Source organism: Epinephelus fuscoguttatus, linkage group LG3 (assembly GCF_011397635.1).
Source record: "Epinephelus fuscoguttatus linkage group LG3, E.fuscoguttatus.final_Chr_v1".
Taxonomy (NCBI): domain Eukaryota; kingdom Metazoa; phylum Chordata; class Actinopteri; order Perciformes; family Serranidae; genus Epinephelus; species Epinephelus fuscoguttatus.
The window spans coordinates 18,474,179-18,497,574 of NC_064754.1; the positions used below are offsets into that span (position 1 = coordinate 18,474,179).

The 23,396-nt window shown below is 42.8% G+C and overlaps 1 protein-coding gene across 1 annotated transcript in view; it reads right to left on the reverse strand.

The window, feature by feature from the left end:
* tacr3a (tachykinin receptor 3a) overlaps positions 1–23,396 on the reverse strand; it is a 55,687-nt gene that overhangs the window by 26,814 nt on the left and 5,477 nt on the right. Inside the window, exons 2-3 of the mRNA XM_049572403.1 lie at positions 22,393–22,581; positions 20,843–20,993 (exon numbers count right to left, since the gene is read on the reverse strand). Coding sequence (XP_049428360.1) covers positions 20,843–20,993; positions 22,393–22,581 — 340 coding nt within the window. The remainder of the gene's footprint in view (positions 1–20,842; positions 20,994–22,392; positions 22,582–23,396) is intronic.

Here is a 23,396-nt window from a genome sequence, read left to right on the forward strand (position 1 = left end):
GTTCACAGGTGTTTTATTTTTCTTGTTAAAAGATACCAACGCTAACTAGGAGAGACAAGTGCAAGCAGTTGGCTGAGCCCTGCGGTTACCATTGTCTTAGCCCTTCCATCAGGTTTGAGAGTAGAATCTTACGTGTATTCACTCCCACTTGTATAGGAGGGTCAATCTACGCTAAAGTAGCCCACAGAAACATGTCTGTAATCTAAAGGCCATTTGATATCAATTCTATGTCATGGAAAAGAGAGCTAAAGGGGAGAGTGGCATTTTCTCACTAAATGTCAGGGTTAAAACTAGATGTGCTTGCACTTGGTTCCTTGCTGTTAGCAAGCTTGTGGGGGGAGAAACGAGCTATAGGCAGAAAATTGACAAACACACATTTAAGCCAGCCGGCAAGGAGAATATCACACCTGGAGAGCACATAGTGGGAAGCAGATGAGATACTATAGTATCCAAAGGCCAGCACTCAGTCATCAGAGTCAGAGTTCATCATTTCGTCATGTGTTGTTCCAGCCCTGTCTCCTAGAAACCACATTTATACTGTGTACTACTGTGCTGTTTCGAAGGACATGTAACTGCCACCTGGAAAATATTCAATGACAGTATTTAATTAAGCATTATGTTTTTCTACCAGCTCTCTCACTGAAAAACAACTTCATACGTCAACTGTGCAAGCAGGTTATTTATGACCCATACTTCAGTGTCTGTAGTGGTTACTAGAGGAGAAGAGGAGGAAGTGACATGACATAGCATATACAGTGGCAAAGTCTGCGTAATGTTGTACAAGTATCGAAGAAGCCCCTATAGAGTGGCCGGGAGGTATGGTGGATAGGTCAAACACACACAGAACTTTCACCCTGGAGATCAGTGTTTGTGTCCAAAAATCAATGTCGACTTCTTTGAATGTCAACATAGCCTAGTATGCTAATATGCATAGCATGCTATAACATCTGTCACATGACATACGTCATGTAATATTGATGAAGACAGTACTTATTTAATGACAAACCATGATGTTTTTCCTAAACCTAAATAAGTAGTTTTGGAGTGGAATTGCAACCGTTTCATGACGTTTAGGAGCTGTTTAAAGATTAGTAATATTTTTTTGACTTTTTGGGGCTGGTCATATCAGTTGTTTCTGAAGTCACTGGAAATTGACCTAGTCTTTTTTATTTAAGATTTTTTTTCAGCTCAAGTGTGAAAGGGGAAGAGAAAGAGAGAGGATGTCATGCAGCATGTAGGATGCTTGCTATACCCACTGAGCACTGGGTCCCCTGGAAATTTGCCTATTCTGTCATTCAGACATGAGAAAGTTGTTTTCTACTGCACACAAGTTATAAGGTATTGTTTGGGATGGATGGTGGGTGAAGCAACATACTCACTTTGGTTAAGGTCAGGGAAATATTTAAATTTTGGTTAACTTTTTAGTTCATCTTGTCGTCACAGAAGGCGTTTTATTTCTCAGATACGCTTATCATTATTTAGTTATTTTGGCTTATTACAACTTAAGATGAAGGGTGGCAGGGACATGCTGGACATTAAGTGAGGCAGCCCAGTCTCACTCCCAACTTGTTCAATACCAGCGTTTGGTCAGTGGCCCTCAGTGTCAAATACTGACGCACCCAGGCAGCCTTTAGCAGCAGTATGAGACGTATTTTTGATGCTCAGAGCAACTGCTGTAGCACAAAGAGCAAAAAAGTCCACACAGAGTGGGAGGGGAGGTGTATGTCACTTGACATTAAATTACATTAGCAACAATTGCACTTATTTTAAACTAAACCAGAAAGGTTTTCTTTTACCAACATTGGAAGTTTATAATAAAACCGTACATTTCCTGTGAAAATAGTTTATTTCATATGACACAATGCATGTAACAATGCTGGAGAGGTACCTAGACGTCATAGTGTAACATGTCACACCACTGAAGAAGCTTTGGTGGTGTGTTGGAGGTCACCAGACTCTATTAGAATAATCAAAAAGTTGTCTTTCCATAACAGTTGTAACAAAGCTAACAATAGAATGAGGTTAAATGCCTACACACACCTGAGAAGAGATGGGATCTGCTAAGAGATGGGATATGCTAAAATATGTTTATATTAGATATGAGGGGCCTTTAAAAGTAAAACTAGTGGCTCTGAAATTAGCTAATTCCTCATGTACGCCTTGCAGCAGCGTTTATGAACCATTGGAACTACAGATATTAGTATTTACTTGTGTTACAGTTACAGTACTAGTCATCCAAGGGTAAGTTGCAGGTCATAGTGTTCCTAATGTTGCAAAGGAAAACAATTACAAAGCCAAATGCCTATTATAAAAATAATTAAAGAACATCTTGTAAGAAGCTAAAGATAAACTGAGTCACTGTACCTCAGTATCAAAGTCTTCACTACCACAGCATTTCACATGTACATTAGAACAAGCAGTGGGAAACAGATGGAGTAGTTGAGGAAATCATATTACTTTGATGCTGATTTGCTATGGGAAAATAAGGTAATGAAACTTATATGCTAATAAGCTCTTGAATGCATAAAATGGATATTGAGTTAGATTGTAACTGTGCTTGCAGGGCTTGCCCCAGAACTAGCTTTATGCTTCTTCATTTATCCAGTAAATGACTACCCATTAGTTAGCTTGAAGCCAGAATGAGTCCCACCAACAATTGAAATGCTGTACGATGAGAACAAACCTCAGCAAGTTGCACGCCTAAATGCCACTGAGTGATTAAACGAGAGAGAAACTGACTCAGTAAAAAACAAAGTGAAGAGGAAAGAAAGACAACAAATCAAGAGGATGGTGAGTCTTCACTTCACAAACAAAACAATTAAAGAAATCCCCCAAAGCAACTTTGTATACTGAACATTACACTGATATACTATTAATACAGAAACATAATAATATAACGCCAACCTGGATTATGTTTTTTTTTACCCACATTATAAGGAAATAGGTTTTTGTACTTGATTTGTTTTCATAAACAGAGTTTGGCAAAATTTTCCCCCTGAATGAATCTGCCAAATGTTCAGTCTTGTAGTATATTTCATTTGTTTTCTGTACACTCACCATCAACCCTGACTGCCTGCCTACAACTTCTGTGCAACAGTGTAACAACGAAATAAGAGGCCATCTAAAGCAGCTTTGTACCTTTAACATTTACTATACTGTATATTTACTGTAAGTGTCCTATTGTTTTTATAGTTTGTTTCTGTTCATGTGTTTGTGTCTGTAAATTCTGTATTGTCTGTAATATTTCATATAATTCATACACTGTTAACACTGCAGAATAAACAGATGTAATATATACTGTATACATATAATGAGGTTGCCAACTCTTTAAATATTGAAGCTTGGTCAGTGGCCCTACACATCAAGCTATGACCCTCTAGGTACCCCTCCAGCGTCAGTTTTAGACGCTTAGGGACGGCATGTCAATTTAAGCTTGTTACATGCATTGTGTTGTGTTTCAAAATAAACTTCTGTTTCCACAAGAAATGTACAGTTTCTGCTTGTTGAAAGTGTGCAGTCAAAGAACATAGGCAGGAAACTGTTTTTAATTTTACCTCCTTAGGTTTAGGCAACAAAGTCACATGATTAGGTTTAGAAAGATCATGGTTTGGCTTAAGTAAGTATGTTTGTTACTAATTTAACGTAATGTCATGTAATATTATACATCACTGGCCTAGGGTGCTACACATACTAGCACACAACGCTGTTATTAAAACAACTCAAGTGCCTTTTTATTTTACATGGGACACAAACAACTGGTATCAAAGTCTGGGGCTGTATTCACAAAGCTTCCAAGTACAAAGAGTTGCTCCTAGTGACGAAATTCTAGGAAAATTGTGATGCTTTCTTAGAATTTCCCCTTAAAGTTAAGACTAGGTGTTTGTCAAGATAAAAGTTGTTCACAGAGCATCTTAGACCTTCAAAGAGCAGCTAAGGTGAAAAACTGTTAGGAGCAAAGAGGAGGACTTTTAAGAGGCTGAAGAGTTTCTTAAGCAGAGGAGTGAAATGGTGGAAACACAAAGAGTTCGGAGAAATATTCTCCAAACGCTGGATGACACTGAGTCAATCAAATGCTACAAATCAGAACATGCAGGGATAATATGTGTGGTTGATGTCATTAAGGAACGCACACCTACCGCAACAAAAATGCAACAGTGCAGGAGTGATGACTTGGGTCTGTCTCAGCCTTCCATCAGCAGAGCAATCACACTACCAATGACACTTTCATGGTCAGCAGTTCATTTCATTTCCACCTTTGTGAATACAGTCCCTGGAGTTTAAATGCTGCCACCCGGTGTGTCTATTACTGCCACTAAATGGTGTCTTGGAGTGTCTGTATCCAATGCTGAGGACTGCTGACCAATTGTTGATATTTGTCGAGTTGGGAGCAAGACCAAGTTGTTAAAAGAATATATCAGCTTAATTGTTATTTACAGAACACTCACTGACAGAATGCTTCATTTGTTTTCCTACAATATTAACTAGTAGCAGCTTCAGCCTCATTAACAGGTTTTATGGCCACTTGGTTGCTGATTTTGGCTAAATGCTGAAAAGGTCTTTCCTTAACTGTAACCAAAATGCTTTTTTTTTTTTTTTTTTTTGGCTTAAAACGAACACACAGGAAGCAGGATATGAATCAATGATCTCATGCTTTGTATGTCCACCACCCATCCCAATCTCCTCCCTAAGACTTCTGTACGATACAGAAATTTAACACTTCCTGGACGGCAAAAAATGTTGCTTGTGAACCAAATATACTTCTTCAAAAACGTTTGGAATACATAAATGTCATTTTCCGATTGTGCACTATGAGAATTAATCATCATATCACATTTTCCAGTACTTGCAAGCTTTATATAACAAAATGAGACAAATAATTATGTGAAGGACCTGGATAAGTGGCATATAATGAAAAGACAGATTAATCAGTTGAACATGATGAATTTTTCTGGTCAAATCTGCTTAAGATAATGACGAGCTTCCCAGCCAGTGTAACTAGCAGTAGTGATGGTGGTGCTAATTTACACTCCACCCAAAAAAAAAAAAAAAAATTAGAAATGGACAGCACAATCCACATACCTGAAACAGCCACACTTTAAGTTCATACTGTAAAACTGAGTGCTCAGTACTTTTAAGGACTGCAGTGACCCTCTTTTTAGGAAACAGAGTTGGTCTTTATAGCTTGTAGTTAAAACCCTAATCAGGAAAGAATGGAAAAATACCGGGGGGTCTGAACAGAGTAAAAAGGCTTTATTCAAGAATGGCTTTCGCCTAAGTGTTCCAGCAGGAGCCTTTGTACGGATGTGAAAAAGACAGAAATTCAATTTTTGTCTTAGACAATCACTGGTGTGAAGACAGGTTATGTGACAGTAGCCACAGTACTTAACGCCAGCACTCACCCTCAGAGGAAAGTAGCCAACTCCCATTGTGTTACCGTGTGCCTTGGCGAATGGTGAATGGCCCTTGAGAAATTGCGTCTATTGTGATTATCATTATGGATCAAGTCTGTGCAATTTGCTGTGCACAACTGCACTTGTCTCTGTCAGTCAAGACAGATCTGGTGACACCTGTCCAGTAAAGATTAGATGTCCCATTATTTGAGCAGGTTAGCATCACACTCACATACACTGCAGCTTAACCTTATTGTACTTCATTTCAGGAAAAATCTGATCTTGTAGACGTAATCCATCCCGAGCCTTACATCACCCCACCAACCCCCCACACACAGACACAGCACTCTGTCGTCAAGCACCAAGGAAGATAGACGATAGATGGTGCTTACAACACAAGTTGAACACATATTGTCTTAAAGAGCTGTATGACAGACTTATGACAGGTCGTTATTGCTGCACTCGAGACTGACATTTCAAAGCACAGCCCTGGAGAGAGCTTAAAAAACACCACCTGTGACATGGTTATTGCAGCAGAATGGATTAACTCAAAACAATAGACTATCTGTATCTCAATACAGATGATGAGACATGATAGAAAGATGGAGCTTTTTATTGCTTTCTATCCCCTCACAGACCTGTGATGACTGTACAGGAAATTCATCATTAAGGTGAAACACTCAAAAGAAAATAACTCTCCTCATGGGTTACATCTATACAAAAGATGCACTTCCTCCCTCTTCGCTTCAGTTCATTCATCTATTTCATTGTGGTGACCCTTGCCCCTATCTTTCCATCAACAAAAACAAATTACTGCATCAGTCCCTTCAGTGGGTTATAGCTTATTTTGAAGATGCCGCTGAAGACGTTACTGTTCAGTTCACAATATATAAAGTTTTGGTCATGGATGAGGTATAAATGTTTCCTTAAAGGGCCAGTCCACCCTAACAATCTGCTGCCAACCAAATACAATAGAAGTGGATGTAATTTTCTGTCATGTCTCATCTCTAGATAGATTAGCATTACATTTGGGGCGAACATTTATGGACCCTAGACAATGTTTCCAAATGACTGGTGATCATTTGACATTTCCTGTAGCACAACTATGAGACTGTCGTTTGGGTTTTGAGTAAAATATTGATTCATTTTCCGTTATTGCTTATCCTGTTAGGGGTCGCGGGGGGGCTGGAGCCTATCCCAGCTGACATTGGGCGAGAGGCAGGGTACACCCTGGACAGGTCACCAGACTATCACAGGGCTGACACATAGAAACAGACAACCATTCACACTCACATTCACACCTACGGCCAATTTAGAGTCACCAATTAACCTGCATTTCTTTGGACTGGGAGGAAGTGGAGAAAAACCCACGCTGATACGGACTGAACCAGAAACCCTCTTGCTGTGATGCATCAATACTAACCGCTGTGAGCACAGTGAGTAAAATATATGAACAACTATTTCACATATTGTCGTGAAATGTGGTACAGACATTCATGTCCCCCTCTGGCTTATTCTGGAATGCTTAATAAGCATTACTATTACGAGGTCTTTACACTGGCTTCCTGTCTCTCAGAGAATCAACTTCAAAGTCCTACTGTTGGTTTACAAAGCACTAAATGGCTTCTGGCCTTCTGCTACAGCGTGAACCATCCAGACCTCTCAGGTCTTCTGGGACAGGTCTGCTTTGTGTCCCAAGAGTCAAGACTAAACATGGAGGAGCAAGGTTTAGTTTTTCTACACCACATATCTGGAACAAACTCTCAGAAAACTGCAGGTCTGCACCAACTCTCAGTTCTTTAAAATCAAGGTTGAAGACTTTTCTGTTTGCTACTGCCTTTTACTATATCAAATATTTATTCTTACACTGCACTGTAACTTGGATAATCTATATTTTACGTTTTATTTTCTGTTCTCTAGTTCTGTAATGAATAGCTTTTTAATGTCTTGTTACAATGTGTTTCTTTTGCACCTTGCCTTGCTGCTTTTGATGTTTTATGTAGAGCACTTCAAATGTCTTTGTTGCTGAAATGTGCTATGTAAATAATCTCACCTTGCCTTATGGAATAATTCTAGTGATCAAGCGCATCTGTACTTCATGCTTATTGCTAATTAGCAAACATTAGCATGCTATCATGCTAAACTGACACCTGTTTACCATCAGCATCACAGCATTGTCAGTGTGTGCATGTTAGCATGCTAATGTCAGCATATATCTCAAAGAATTGCTATGCCTAAGAACAGTCTTTTAGAGCTGCTAGCATCGCTGTGGACTCTTAGGTTATCTTAAAACATTGTCAGTATCATTGCTGTTGACTTTTTCATATGCATTTCTTAATATTATAGTCACCCCTATTTTGTATTTAGATCTAAAAACCTTGTTTGTAACCCAGATTTTTGAATGTACTTTGATAAACTCAGACGTTGAGGTGTAATTATGGCAGTCTAGTGCAGTGGTTCCTAAATGGTCCAGCCACGTGATCAAGATTTCTCCTGAATCATTAGTTCAAGGTCCACACAGTTTGATATATTCAGCATCATTCTTGCATCATTGAGCTAGTTTGCCGTCTCTGTCAAGTAGGCATCCATTAGTTACTCACTCTACAGCAGGAAATGGCACTTTAAAATATAATCTCTATGCCAGTAATTCACTGAAAACAAAAATAAAGCGTGTTTTTATAAACCCGATGTGAGTCACTTGCTGTCCATTCAGAATGGACCCATGACCCACTTTTGGACCACGACCCAGAGGCGGACTGGCCATCGGGAGTACCGGGAGTTTTCCCGGTGGGCCACTGCGTCAGTGGGCCGGTACAGCCGGACTGAGAGAAAAAAAAAAACAAAAAAAAAACCGACTTTCGGCGCAGTTGGGCTGGCCTTTAATATGATAACCACTACAGTTTCTCTAGTGTCTGGCTAATCAACACTGGCCGACATGGGTGTGTCACACCCCTTTCACCTCGGTCCTGGGGCTGTTGGCCAATCACAGCTGAAGGCCGAGGGCCTCGGTCCCTCCTCCCTCTGCATCTGTCAATCAATCAATCAATCAATCAATCATACATACATGCAAAAACGGAGAAGAAACGGAAGGGAGGAGCGGAGATGTTAAGAGACAAAAAAAGGCAGGCACTACAGGCAGATGTTGCCAAGCGTCAAAAGTTGACACATTTATTTTCTGCTGCTGCATCTCAAGCAGGACATTCAGCATCCGCAGCAGCACCTGCAGCTCTCGTGTCACCGTCTGCAGGAGGAGGACAACGTGACCGGGAGGGGGATGCTAGTCAGGTGAGGCGGCTGTAAGCTAACGTGATAACATTATTTGGCTAGCTTGTTAACTTTTAGCACAGTGCACATAGGCTAGTTTGGCTGTCAAAACGTCATTATTGTGCAACGTTACTAGAGCCAGGCAGCACTCAGTGGCATTAGCCAACATCAGCATGGCTAAGTAACTAATAAAATAGCTGAACATCTGATCTAACATTATCTCTTGTGTATTTCCCTTAAGCTGGTGAGCTAAATGCTGCTCTGCTGTATATTACTTTTATCAACATTAAAATGAATGTCAGTTTTATTCTTTTTGTGTGGGTATTGTTGGATAATATAGAAATTGAGACAGTCTACATGCACTGTGAAGGGGAAATGTGTATTAATGTGTTGTTGTTGTTCTTAAAGTGTATTATTTGCAGTTTATAAAACTTAAGTATATACTGAATAAGCACAGCTTAAGAACATGTAATTGTGCTTATCTGAGGCACCTTTTCACAACACTTGGAATGTTTTGGATGAATTAAAGCCTCATCTTTTTGAAGCATTCAGACAAGACCATCATAGCCTTTTACTAACTTTTACTAAACCTGGTTTAGAGACCATTGTGTACTTGTGAATAAAACACATACTGTATAGTACATTACATAGTACACTTTTTCACCTGTGTTTACTTATCTGCTGCAGAAATTGCTACTTCAATAAGGTGATGATATGTTTATTATTATATTATGATCATTATTAGTGTGACTTACATGTTCACCAGTCTTCACACTATTAAGCGACTATTGCAGACTAACTATTTTAACTAACATTAAAGATATTACATATTTGTTCTAATCAAGGCCTCAGGTTAAATGATGTGTCATTATCCCTTCAATAATGTTTACATATATATTTTTTTGTCTCCCACATATATGTGAACATATTTGTTCCACCACCAGCATCTGCCAGCATCATCCACCGCCATCATCCACCACCAGCATCCACTGCCATCATCCACTGCCATAATCCAACGCCATCATCCACTGCCATAATCCAACGCCATCATCCACTGCCCCCTGCAGGCCCACCACCCGTAGAGGGATCCAGAAGGGTTCGGTGCAATGTGGATTGGGCAGCAGACCAAGACGGGGGCCTTGGCGGTCTGATCCTCGGTTACAGAAGTTGGCTCTTGGGACATGGAATGTCTCCTCTCTGGCGGGGAAGGAGCCGGAGCTTGTGGAAGAGGCTGAGCGCTACCGGCTAGCCTCACCTCGACACATAGTTCCGGCTCTGGAACCCTAGTCCTTGAGAGGGGTTGGACTCTCTCCTTCGCTGGAGTTGCTCTGGGTGAGAGGCGGAGGGCCGGGGTGGGCTTTCTGATGGCCCCCAGACTCTCTGCCTGTACGTTGGGGTTTACCCCAGTAGACGAAAGGGTTGCTTCCCTGCGCCTTCGGGTCGGCGAATGGGTCTTGACTGTTGTCTGTGCTTATGCACCGAACAACAGTTCAGAGTACCCACCCTTTTTGGAGTCCCTGGGACGGGTGCTGGACAGTGTCCCAACCGGGGACTCCATTGTTCTGCTGGGGGACTTCAACGCTCACGTGGGCAATGACAGTGGGACCTGGAGGGCGTGATTGGGAGGAACGGCCTGCCCGATCTGAACCCGAGTGGTGTTCAGTTATTGGACTTCTGTGCGGGTCGCAGTTTGGCCATAACTAACACCATGTTCAAACATAAGGATGTCCATCGGTGCACGTGGCACCAGGACAGCCTAGGTCGCAGGTCAATGATCGACTTTGTAGTCGTATCATTTGACCTGCGGCCATATGTTCTGGACACTCGGGTGAAGAGAGGAGCAGAGCTGTCAACTGATCACCACCTGGTGGTGAGTTGGATCAGATGGTGGGGGAAGACGCCGCGCAGACCTGGCAGGCCCAAACGAACAGTGAGGGTCTGCTGGGAACGCCTGGCGGAAGAACCTGTCCAGATGATCTTCAACTCCCACCTCCGGGAGAGCTTCGACCGCGTCCCGAGGGCAGAGGGGGACATTGAGTCCAAATGGGCCTTGTTCCGCTCTGCCATTGTTGAGGCGGCGGTCGCGAGCTGTGGCCGCAAGGCCGCTGGTGCCAGTCGCGGCGGTAATCCCCGAATCCCCGACACCAGAGGTGAGGGGAGCCGTCAGGCTGAAGAAGGAGGCCTACAGGGCATGGTTGGTCTGTGGGTCTCCGGAAGCAGCTGCAGCGGAGCGCCGCGGCGGCAGTCGTGGAGGCAAAAACTCGGGCATGGGAGGAGTTCAGTGAGGCCATGGAGGAAGACTATCGATCAGCTCCAAAGAGGTTCTGGCAAACCGTCCGGTGCCTCAGGGGGGGAAGGCGGCAACTTGCTCACACTGTTTACAGTGGGGGCGGGGAGCTGCTGACGTCAACTGGGGACATTGTCGGGCGGTGGAAGGAATACTTTGAGGAGCTCCTCAATCCCACCAACACGTATTCCAGTGACGAAACAGAGACGGGGGTCTCAGGGGCGGGTCGTCCAATTTCTGGGGCAGAAGTCGCGAGGTGGTGAAACAACTCCGAGGCGCGGAGCCCCGGGTGTATGAGATTCGCCCCGGATATCTCAAGGCTCTGGATGTTGTAGGGCTGTCTTGGCTGACACGCCTCTGCAGCATTGCGTGGACATCGGGGCAGTGCCTCTGGAGTGGCAGACCGGGGTGGTGGTCCCCATTTTCAAGAAAGGGGACCAGAGGGTGTGTTCCAACTACAGGGAGATCACACTCCTCAGCCTACCCGGTAAGGTCTACTCCAGGGTGCTGGAGAAGAGGGTCCGGTTGATAGTTGAACCTCGGATCGAGGAGGAGCAATGTGGTTTTCGTCCCGGACGCGGAACCGTGGACCAGCTCTTTACCCTCACCAGGGTGCTGGAGGGGGCATGGGAGTTCACCCAACCAGTCCACATGTGTTTTGTGGATTTGGAGAAGGCTTACTGTGTCCCCAGGGGCATCCTGTGGGGGGTGCTCCGGGAGTATGGGGTGGGTGGCCCCTTGCTAAGGGCCATCCAGTCCCTGTACCAAAGGAGCATGAGTCTGGTTCACGTGGCTGGCAGTAAGTCGGACCTGTTCCCGGTGAGGGTTGGACTCCGCCAGGGCTGCCCTTTGTCACCGGTTCTGTTCATAACTTTTATGGACAGAATTTCTAGGCACAGCCGAGTGGTGGAGGGTGTCAGGTTCGGTGATGGGAGAATCTCGTCCCTGCTTTTTGCGGATGATGTGGTCCTCCTAGCTCCATCGAACAGTGACCTCCAGCTCTCACTGGGGCGGTTCGCAGCCGAGTGTGAAGCGGCTGGGATGAGAATCAGCACCTCCAAGTCCGAGGCCATGGTCCTCAGCCGGAAAAGGGTGGATTGCCCACTCCAGGTCAGGGGGGAGGTCCTTCCTCAGGTGGAGGAGTTTAAGTATCTTGGGATCTTGTTCACGAGTGAGGGTAGGATGGAGCGGGAGATTGACAGGCGGATTGGGGCAGCGTCAGCAGTGATGCGGGCGCTTAACCGGTCCGTTGTGGTGAAAAGGGAGCTTAGCCAGAAAGCGAAGCTCTCAATTTACCGGTCGATCTTCGTTCCAACCCTCACCTATGGTCACGAGCTCTGGGTAGTGACCGAAAGAATGAGATCGTGAGTGCAAGCGGCCGAAATGAGTTTCCTCCACAGGGTGGCTGGGATCGGCCTTAGGGATAGGGTGAGGAGCTCAGACATTCGGGAGGGACTCGGAGTAGAGCCGCTGCTCCTCCACATCGAGAGGAGCCAGTTGAGGTGGTTCTGGCATCTGGTAAGGATGCCTTCCGGACGCCTCCCTTGGGAGGTGTTTCGGGCATGTCCAACCGGGAGGAGACCTCGGGTCCGCCCCAGGACACGCTGGAGGGACTACATCACCCGGCTGGCCTGGGAACGCCTCGGGGTTCCCGCGGAAGAGCTGATGGAAGTGGCTGGGGACAGGACTGTCTGGGCTTCCTTGCTGAGGCTGCTGCCCCCGCGACCCGGACCCGGATAAGCGGAGGACGACGAGCACGAGCATCATCCACTGCCATCATCCTCCGCCAGCATTTGCCGCCATCACTCACCGCCCCGGCCCCTGAGTGGGCCAGTCAGATACTAAATTCCCGGGCCTCTTTTTTGCCCCAGTCTGCCCCTGCCACGACCCACCAGTTGGGGGCCACTGATCTAGTGGATATATCAGTTAAGTCTGACTACTTCCTGGTCTAACCAGAGGTTCATTTGAGATAACCGCACCTGAAAGCCACAGTCAAATCAGACAGTTTCCAGCAGTCTGTGCAGGAAGTCACAGAAACACTTGCATCCTGTTAGGTCTGATTTATTCAAATATTATCAGACCCATATATCAGTTTGTTTTCAGTTTCCAATTGTTTTGGGATAGAGTTTCCTCTTAAAATGCTTCACAGGATATCTGCGATTTCTGGTCAAGGTTTATCCTCCATTTTACATGAATTCTCATATAAGTCAGCATCATATCAGTTTGCTGCATAATAATAATCTGCTGAGCAGACCTGTTCCCCTCAAACTACACAAACAGATTGAAAACATTTTACAATCAAACACAAAGGAAAGAAATACAAGACAACAGCTTTCATTAAATATAAGTCAGATGTAGTCAGGGACTCACAACTATGCAGATGTTATTTTAAGATTCCTGACAATCCACTTACCACAAGTCTTTGTGCTGCTAAGTACTTAACCCTCTGGTCCCCCTTATAAAAAAATCACACCTGTCCACTTCGGGATGTTTTTTGTCCTTGTTGAAAAACAACCAATTTTTTTTTCTACTTTTTTTTGCTTTTTTTGCTTAAATCTTTTAACCAACTCCCACTCAGATTATACACACCAAATATTCATTGTGTGTGTGTGTGTATGAATGAGAGAGAAAGAGAGAGAGAGAGAGAGAGAGAGAGAGAGAGAGAGATGGAGAAAGAAAACAGTAATGTAACCTTGCAGCAACCTGCAGCTCATAATTTGCAATTTTTAGCTACACAGTTACACACATGTGCATGCACACACACACACACACACACACACACTATTTTTTTAAGTATCTATACAGCCATAGCCCCCAGACATCCATATCAACACTAACCTAGCTTTTATTTTAAATTTTTTTTGCAACAATGGCTCCCAAACCTCAATAATGAAAAAATAGGAGAAAAATGCAGGCAATTTTATTGCTTATTATTTAGTGTGTGTTTGCTCTGCAGGGGAAGCAGGAGAAAATGTATAATTCAGCCGGATTTTAGTAAAAACTTCCACTTTGATCCCCTAACTCTGGAACGCATGAGTAATAGCATTTAGCTATATTTTCACATAGGGATTTGACATTGTGTATTTTGAGTCCATGTATACACACACACACACACAAACTAATATTGCAAAATTTTTATACAGCCCACACTGTCACATCCTTATGAGCACAGCAAGACCATTTTTTTGATCTACTCTGCATTTGCCCTCCCTGCTAGGAGCCTACAGTTCTTCAAGTGGCCAAACCAGGAATTGTATTGAAAAGACAGCAGGGCCCCAAAAATGGAAATTGGCCCCATGTGGGTTTTTTTTTTTTTTTTTACCATTCTTCGGTCTCTCTAACTAACCTGACTGCCAGAGATAGAAAAAGATCTCATTTTTATGTAAATTGAAGGGGAATAAAAAAATGTCATTTTAATGGGCTTCAATGGGGACGGTTTTCGTCCGAGAGGGCGAGGTGTCGTAAAAGGTTGCCATTTGTGTACTTTAGGCCTGATTTAGGAGCGGCTTTAAAATGTCAAAATATCACCAAAAATAAGGTTTCTGACCAAATGTCATGTTATATGCATGAAGTTATCAAAAAATAAAAACTGAAAAATGACTGAAAAGGACGTTTTCCGTCTGAGGGGGACCGGAGGGTTAAATAATTAAAACAGCTAATGTTAATACACAATAGACTATGTATAATTTATAACCTGTAATATGAATGTAAATGGATGGTAAATAAACTGCACTTGCATCGTGCTTTTCTAGTCTTCTGACCGCTCAAACAGCTTTTACACTAAAAGTCACATTCACCCACTCACACACTGATGGCTGAGGCTGACATGTAAGGTGCCACCTGCTACTCAGTAACCATTCATAAACTCACACACCGAGGGAATAGCCATCGGGAACAATCTGGGTTCAGTATCTTGCCCAAGGATACTTTGACATGTGGACTGGAGGAGCCGGGGATTGGACCGCCAATCAGTGGATGACCTGCTCTATAAGCCACAGCCACCCCAATGTATTTAGGGTGCTTTCAGAGCTAGAGTTCACTTGCTTTGGTCTGAATCAGGGACTCATTTTGTTACAAAGTTGTTTAATTGCCTAGAGTTGGTTCATGTTCTCACAGTAGCATTTGCAAGCGGACCAGATCAAATGCCTTGCGTGAGAAAGCTGCCCTTAATTGGTCAGAATTTCCACGTGGGAAAAATCCAGGAAGTAAACAAAACGTTTAAGAAGAGTACACTTGGAAGAGAAATGTGACACTTTCTAATGTCACAATGGAGGTACAACTACGCAGGTTGATTTTAGCACTGGTCATCGTGGACTATATTGCTGTCATTGTTCATTTTAGTCAAACCATACAGTTTGAAAACGAGGCACGGCTCCAACTAGAAAACAATGTTTTGATGCATTGGATGTGCTGAATGTGCATATTAAGGCAGTACAGGAGGAGGTGCACATTAATAATCCTCCAGGACTGTAACATGCTCATGTTTAACCCAAACAATGTGTCTAGTGACTGCAGTTGGTTCGGATCGAGGTTGGTACACTTTCTCACCACAAACAAACCGCACCAGAGTTCGTTTGTAACCGGACCGAGACCACCTCTTCAAGAAGGTCTTGGTCTGGCTTCGGGTGCAATTGCTGTGTTCACACTGGCCCAAACAAACCACACTTAGGGGGCAAACGAACCAAACAGGGCAGGTGTGAAGTAGGGTTGGGAATCTCTCTGTGATAGGCGATTCGATACGTATCTAGATACATGGGTTACGATACGATTAAAAAACGATATAATTTTAATACAGAACGATTCGATATGATTCGATACAGTGTAGGAACGATACGATTTGATACGATTCTAACATTTGTTGATGTAGACATTAATCATACATTATAAAATAAAGAAGCCAGTTCTATAAAAGTGACATTCTTACAGTATTTTCAAATTTGTAAAAGACCACATTCCCAAGCATTGTTGCTGTATGGCACTGGCAAAAATAAAATAAAAAGTCAAACAACAACAAAATCACATGTTAAATGTATTTATTTTTTGACATGGACCAAAAAAAGTCTTGCTGAATGAACATAATTTTCTTGGATGGGATCAATATAAAAATGAGAGGAATAAAATAAAATAAATAAATAACTAAAATAAAAATCAACCAGCCATCCTCGTCCCCTGACAAGTAAAGAACAGTCCCTAAAGTGCAGTGAGGTTTGTGGAAATGTGAACTGCTCGTTTCTCCTCTGACACGTCACATACTTGTGTGCTGTCACGGCTCGCCTGGTATTTCTGGGCAGTCATGACACAGACGAAGACTTCTTGGACCTGGAGCCGGGCTTGTCGGTCGCCGGTAAGCCGTTATCATGCGCCGCCGTATTTGACAGGAATATGTATTTCTGTCTGTGTCTGTGACCCCCGTTCAACCCACAACCGGCAGGATTCGCCTTTAGTTTCTGCTGCGGCTTGGCTGCTCCCTGGTTTATCCAGCCAGCATTAGCTTCTGTTCCTCATCTCCACCGGTCAAGCTGGCACTAGTCTCGCTCACCAGTCCTTTCTCAAGAAAAGAAAGGTCTGGCTGGGCCGACTCTCACTTTAAGATTGGAGGAAAAAAAAACGCCCCAGCTGCTTGTATTTCTTTCAACCAATCACAATCGTTCTTGGCGGTGCCACAGCAACGATGTGCTTGCAAAAATATTGCCGGGGGGAAACAGGTTTTGGTGTAACATGCCCACAAAAATATCGCCTACAGGACGCGAATCATGGCAGAAAAATGGCTACATCCTCGCAAGATCAAACACTGCAAAAGTTAGTAAAGGACGTGTTGAAAACTGCAACCGGAGGTGGTAGGGCGGGACTTCAGCGGGTGGCTCGTTCTGCCCAATGAGAGGTTGATCTTTGCAGCGAACTTCCACCCTCTCAGACAAAGCTGGCGCTGATGTTTACATCCATTATCGTTGTCGGTAATGCCTGCTACAGAGCATGCCGCCAGCTCTCGCGTTGTTTTTGAGATGCAAACTGTTAAAGTCAGTCAACCGATTGCTAGTCTCGCGATACCTGAATCCATGATTCTACAATCGATTCATCTAAGGATTCATGGCTGACTCGTATCGATTGAGGAGGCTGCTACCGACGTAGCCGTATTTCTTGCTTGTCAAACCGGATATCCGGTCGTATCGGTTAATCGTTCCCAACCCTAGTGTGAAGGGACCCTTAGGCTATGAGTACTGTACGTCATCATCAGCCAAACAATGTATTCTGTTAAAAGCAATAATCTTTAAAATCTGACAAATACAATCAAAATCTTTCCAGTTCAACAAAAATGAAAATTTTCTATAAAAATTGCATCCGCCTCGATCACGTGAGGTTATCATTGTCCACTTTTGCATGACATCAGAGCAAGTTGGGATGGAGTCGGACACAAATCCAACTGGAATGCATTGTGCAACAATCCGTGGTAATCAGTTCTGTGCAGCCCTGGCTCATCTCAAACGAGACTACTACCTGTGTTCTGACCTCAAACCGCATTACGCATTATTTGGGTTAAACAAGCATGAGCATGATACAGTCCCGGAGGATTATTAATGCCACACTGCATACTAGAAGCATTCAGTATATACTTGACGACAGACTATCTTGGCATGACACAGCTGTTAAAACTTTATGTATAGAAAACTAAAGGTTTTACGCGCATGCTTTTTTCTCCTTGTTTTTTTTACGTTTTCCTAATTGTATTTATTCAGTATTTTTGGGAGTACAGTATAACCAGCTTGTTTTGTGATGCTTGACAGTGTTGCCCTGAGCTGTTCTCCCCTTTCTGTAACCTTTTCTGACCAGAGCCTGCGAGCACAAAACTCTCAACCTGCATGACATTCATCCCCAAGAAACAGACACTGTGCCATGTAAACCAGCGATGAGGACAGGGTGGAGGTTGAAAGAGAAACATGCTGCATCTCTTCTGCTAAATCCAGACTTTACACACACACACGCACACACACACAGACACAGACACACATACACACACACACACACACACACTCAAAGCAAACTGCTTGTGAATTCTGCACTTAAATTGCCATGATGACAGTGTGAAATATCACAGTGGAACAGATGGGTATACCCTGAATACTCCTGTGTACAAACAACATCCACACACTCAGACACAGATATTCCTTTTCACTTATTGATCTTCTCATTTACGCGGAGAGGACTCCCCAAAGACCCATTTTCTTGCTGGGAGGCTTAGAAATAACAATCACTATGTTGAAGCCGATACAGATTCTTAGGAAAAGGTGGAAGCATGTAAAGGCAAACAGGCAGAAGTTTGGACTCTATTAGGGATGGGTCACGATTTTTGAATAGTTGTTTTATTTTTGAAAAATCGATTTTTTAATGTGACTATTACTATTCGCTGTCTTATTTCCCCCCCTTTATTTGACATGCAATTCAGCTCCTAACCGCACAAGGGCAGTCTAGGATTGCTACAGCGGTGTGAGACGCTCTTCTACAAACAGGAGAAACATGCAGAGACATACTCGGGCGGAACATACGCGGAATGGACTCTGCGGGGAGTCCCTTCCGCCCGAGTATGTTCGGGCCTTTATTCGAAAAATTGTTGAATACTTGCCACGATTTTCAAATAGTGTTTTTGCTTGTGTTGCCCATCCCTAGACTCTATAGTCACAGGCAGAACGATTCTGTTTGTGCTCGGGCAGCCACAGGGAAATCATATAGTGGGGAGGCATAGTAATGTCCAGTGAAGAAATAAAAAGGAATGGACATCCATTACAAAATCTATTAGAATTAACTGACCATGCCTGTGCCAACTATATTATTTTATTTGCCGATGATGCTGCAGTGGGTGCTTTATTTGCCTTTATCACCTTTTAGTGACTGCTGCAAGATGTGTTTTCTCATATTTGATAATTGTAGCAGTAAATGGTCTTATTGTAAAAGCGTATCTTGAATGCACTCCTGAGACATAAAGGCCCTGTTGTTAGACACTTCTACCAAAGTGTGGACAATCTCACAGTGCCTCAAGACACTGTCGGTGTTCAGGGCTTGTGCTTGTCCGTGTGCATGGATAAAGACGTGATTGAGGACAAGTGACAACCACAAAGGTTGTGTTCTGTGGAATCAAGGGTTTGTCCCCTGAAATGTTCACAGTGCAGTGTGTCTACCTGCCGCACATACAGACAGCAAATGTCATTAATCTTGTTCAGAACAATATGCTGTTGCTGACGTTCATAATTCTAAATGTAAGCATTGTATAATTGTCCTCTACCTGACAGAAAATTAAAACTGAAAGCACGACTAGAGAACTTTATTACTGTTGAGATTAATTAACTTTATATTTCTTTTCAATCTCGCCAGTGGGATTGAATTTAATATTCCTATTTTTGATTAATCTCTTAAAGAGCCCAGTGTTCTCACTTTGGTGGTTAATGGTTTCTATAAATTCCTACTACATGTCTGACAAATGTACTCAGCATTTTTAAATCAGAGATATTTGGTTGGTGTGTAACAATACATCAATCTAAACTGAAATACATCAATCTAAGCTGAAATAATATATCAATAATAAACGATCCAGTATCATCAATGCAAACTGAAAACATCCATCCAGATAATCATCTTTAATTTACGCCTTTATTTTGAAATTCCATTGGCACGTCTGTGTCCAGGCGGTTCTCATGCACTGTTCATACATATGTAACCAACATAATCAGGAAGGTTGTGCTCATGTGACTAATGTGCCGACGGAAGAAGGAAATAGTATCAAGAGTGAAAGTCTGTGTAAGGAGGTAGGTTGAGGTGGTGGATTGGTCAAACAAACACAGGACTTTCCCTCAGGAGACCAACATTAGTTATTTTAAGGTAAAACGTCGCCATGTTTCCGTTCCTAAACCTAAACTATGCAACTTTATGTTAAGTACACAACTTTACGTTATGTACATAACGTGAAAATGCCATTTGTGGAGTGCTAATTTCTAAGATATCATACGTAATCACTGTATGAGGATACATTGCCGTGTCACCATTTCCATCCAAGCGCACCTCCTTCATTACCATCCAAGCAGCTCTAGCAGCATAGTGCCAGGCAGATTATGGTAAGCAGCCAAGAAAAAGACAATTAGGATATCTACTGATATTATCTCATGTCAGTCGCCGGCTCCTTAATTGAGTGGAATTAAAATTCTATTGTGGCGGACTTTGTGATACAGCATTATCACATCATTGACCAAAGAATTGATAAAATATTGTGCCGTGATGAAACTTGTGATTTACACCCCTAGATATTAGTTCCATTAGTTCCCACAACAGAAAGCACAGCGAGTTGTTTCGGTTCATTAAAACATGTAATATATGACAGGCTTAAAATTGTATAAAATCAGTCAAAGGGTATTGCTGTAAAGGCTTATGTCTTATTTCTACCAATGATGTCATGTTTGCACCAGCTTGTTTTTCAGCAGGATACACTTAACAATTAATTAGATTTAGAGGTGGAGATTTCCCCCATCAGACAGTAAATGGTTTTACCAAAGCAATTAAATTAACAGAGACAGAGGTTTTATTCCAAATCCTAAAGGAATAGATGGATAATTGTTCTGCTTTGGCAGATGCTTTTTGAATGCCTTCGTGTTTTTAAAAAAAAAAAAAGATTACAAAATTGGATGACTCCCAGATCTCTGTCAAAATGGCATATTCCCTCTTCCTTTTACTGTTTGCATAAGTGAGATAATAAGTACCTGCAGCCACAGGCTGCTCAGTGGCAGAGAATTACATTATTCCTGCTCTCTGACTTCTGGCGTTCAAAGATCATCATGTTCACAGTTACTAATTGGACTGCCCCAGGTCATATCTAAATTTCTGAATGGATGTTGGACTATTTCTGCTCATGAATGCTTACCTTCCTTTTAGCCCTGAGCTGTCCATGATAGTTATCAGATGAGTCTCCTGGGATCTCTCCTCCCCACAGAGTCACCCCCACGATGGTGTAAGTGATGCCCATCACCACTAAGGGCAGCACGTAGACTAGGACTGTAACTATGATATGATACCTGGGGACAAAAACAAGGAAAGGCAGATGACCGTTTACATTTATAAAGAATTTATACTCATATATAATTTCATACACAGTAGATTTTATATTCTACTGTCAATCCAAGTTGAGCCTCATATTTATGATACCTGTTGCACCAGATGAATGTAGATTTGATCTCAATGTCACATGTAAATCATATTAAATGCTACACTGATACAAACTGAGACAGCAACAGTTATTTCAGCAAATGCTGCAAAACAATGTGTGTTTACTCAAGTGACAAAGATTTGAGGAAGTCAGGTGACACAGTAGAGTGAAGTCTGTGTATGGAGAGTGTCGGGGTGGATGGAAGGATCAGCAAACATTAGATCAGAAAAGGCTTTTATCAACAGTACAGGTCTTAATGAACATTCATTACTATGTTTTACCACAGGGTGGTTACTCAGCAGTGGGTTGTTGTGTTTGCGTTGGACGCAAAGAAATCTGTCCACGCCATATTACATTCTTAATTTTCCACTGAGACTTTTCCTTTTATGGATTTGGGATCCAAATGGCTGAGCTAGGAAGACTCAAGAGTCAATGCTACTGAGGTTCGTCAAAATTTAAATGGACATTGTTTAGCATTTTCAGTTGTTTATTGGCAAAAATCGATGTCTGCATTCATATATATGTCATCATTGGTGTATTATTACCTCCACCAATAATCTGACTTAAAGTATTCTCGTAAAAGGAGAATTTCGGATTTGTTTGTACATTGGGAGGGTAAGTCGTTTGGGGGGGTTCCATAACGTTCCACCATCTTTTCGTTGAGAGCCAGGCCAGCGCTGCGTGACAGAGAAGCCAAAGGAGAGGAGCAAGAGGCGCTTCGGCTACTACCCTGGCAAATTTGAAAGCCTGCACTACTGCAGCATAACAAAGTCCCACTCTTTGAGCACAATGCAGGATCATGCATATGCAGCATCACGGGAGACAGAATCCTCGTCGCCAAGAAAGCGGAATAAAGGGAATAAAAAACGCAACGTGACTGCTGAATTCAAAAAACTAGGGTCAACATCGGGGTAACCTTTCCCAGGTGGAGAGAGCTGCTGGAGGAGAAAGGTAATGCAATCACAGGCCAGCACCGCTTACACCTGTGTATAAATTGTGTTGTTTATAAAGATTATTTATTGGCTTTTGCCTTTATTTGACAGGACAGATTAAGTATGAAAGGGGGAGACAGAGAGGGGATGACATGCAGCAAATGGTTGCAGGCTGTAACTGAACCCATGGCCACTGCAGCAAGGACAATGCCTTTGTATATGGGACACCCACCCTGACCACTGAGCTACTGGGCACCCTATAAAGCTCAGCTTACGTAGAAAGGACTGCCTGATATCAAAGCAAGCTACTAAAGCAAGTTACAGAGTATTTCTCACATGAATGGGTCATCGGCCATTCGGGGCCAGGCCACGTAGCAGAGGGTCCTGCGAGGCAGAGCGTGGGTGGTGGAGAAGTAGCAGAGAGGGAAGGCAAGGACCACGGCCAGACTCCAGATACAGATGATAACTCCTGTGGTGGCCTTGGCTGACAGACGAGGCTTCAGGGGGTGGATGATGGCCATGTACCTAAAGGTTGGAGGTCAGCAGGTTATAAGACATAAGTGTGTTTAAAGCCTCAACAACATAAATCACTGATTAATTGATTTAATCTTTATTTAACCAGGAAGTTGACTGAACTCACTAAAATTAAGTAACGTCTGCTTATACAGGTTATACATTACAGTGAGTGTGACTTAACGAGCTGTTCAAACAATGAGTCATTTCACTTTCTTGGATTGGTTATTCTAAAGGATTTCCAGTGGCCTGAAGATGTTAAAATAAACAGTATTCAATAAGAAATTATTACAAAACGATATGGTATGATGTGTAAAAACATTTGTGCAACAGAAATCTATATATTTTCTCTCTTACGACTTTATCTAGCCACCTCCTCGGGTTTATCTTGGGAAGCACTGCTGTATGTGATTAAGTCTGAATCGAATTTTCTGGCCTAAAAATCAATAGATGATTCAAGCTTTTTCACTTTATTTTCTACAGTAGTATTACACTTGATTTTCTGCCTAGCAGCCTGTAAATGTCCAATTACACTGTGGTGTTTGATATTCAGGGAAACTGATGGATGACTCAATCCAATAAACTGTGACGAGATTTCGTTTGAACCACACAGAGAAGCGCTCAGAACTGGCAGCAGATTATGAGCTGAGCATGAACCCGACTCAGGATGCTACATGATTTTCAATTGCTGCTAACACAGGCTTAGAGGCGCTAATTCAATCTCCATCAGATGGTAAAGAATGGGTCTTGTCCTGTCACCTCAGTGACTGGAACTCTCTGAGGGACAACAACAAAGATGCCCCATCTATTCACCAGTAATTGCTTGG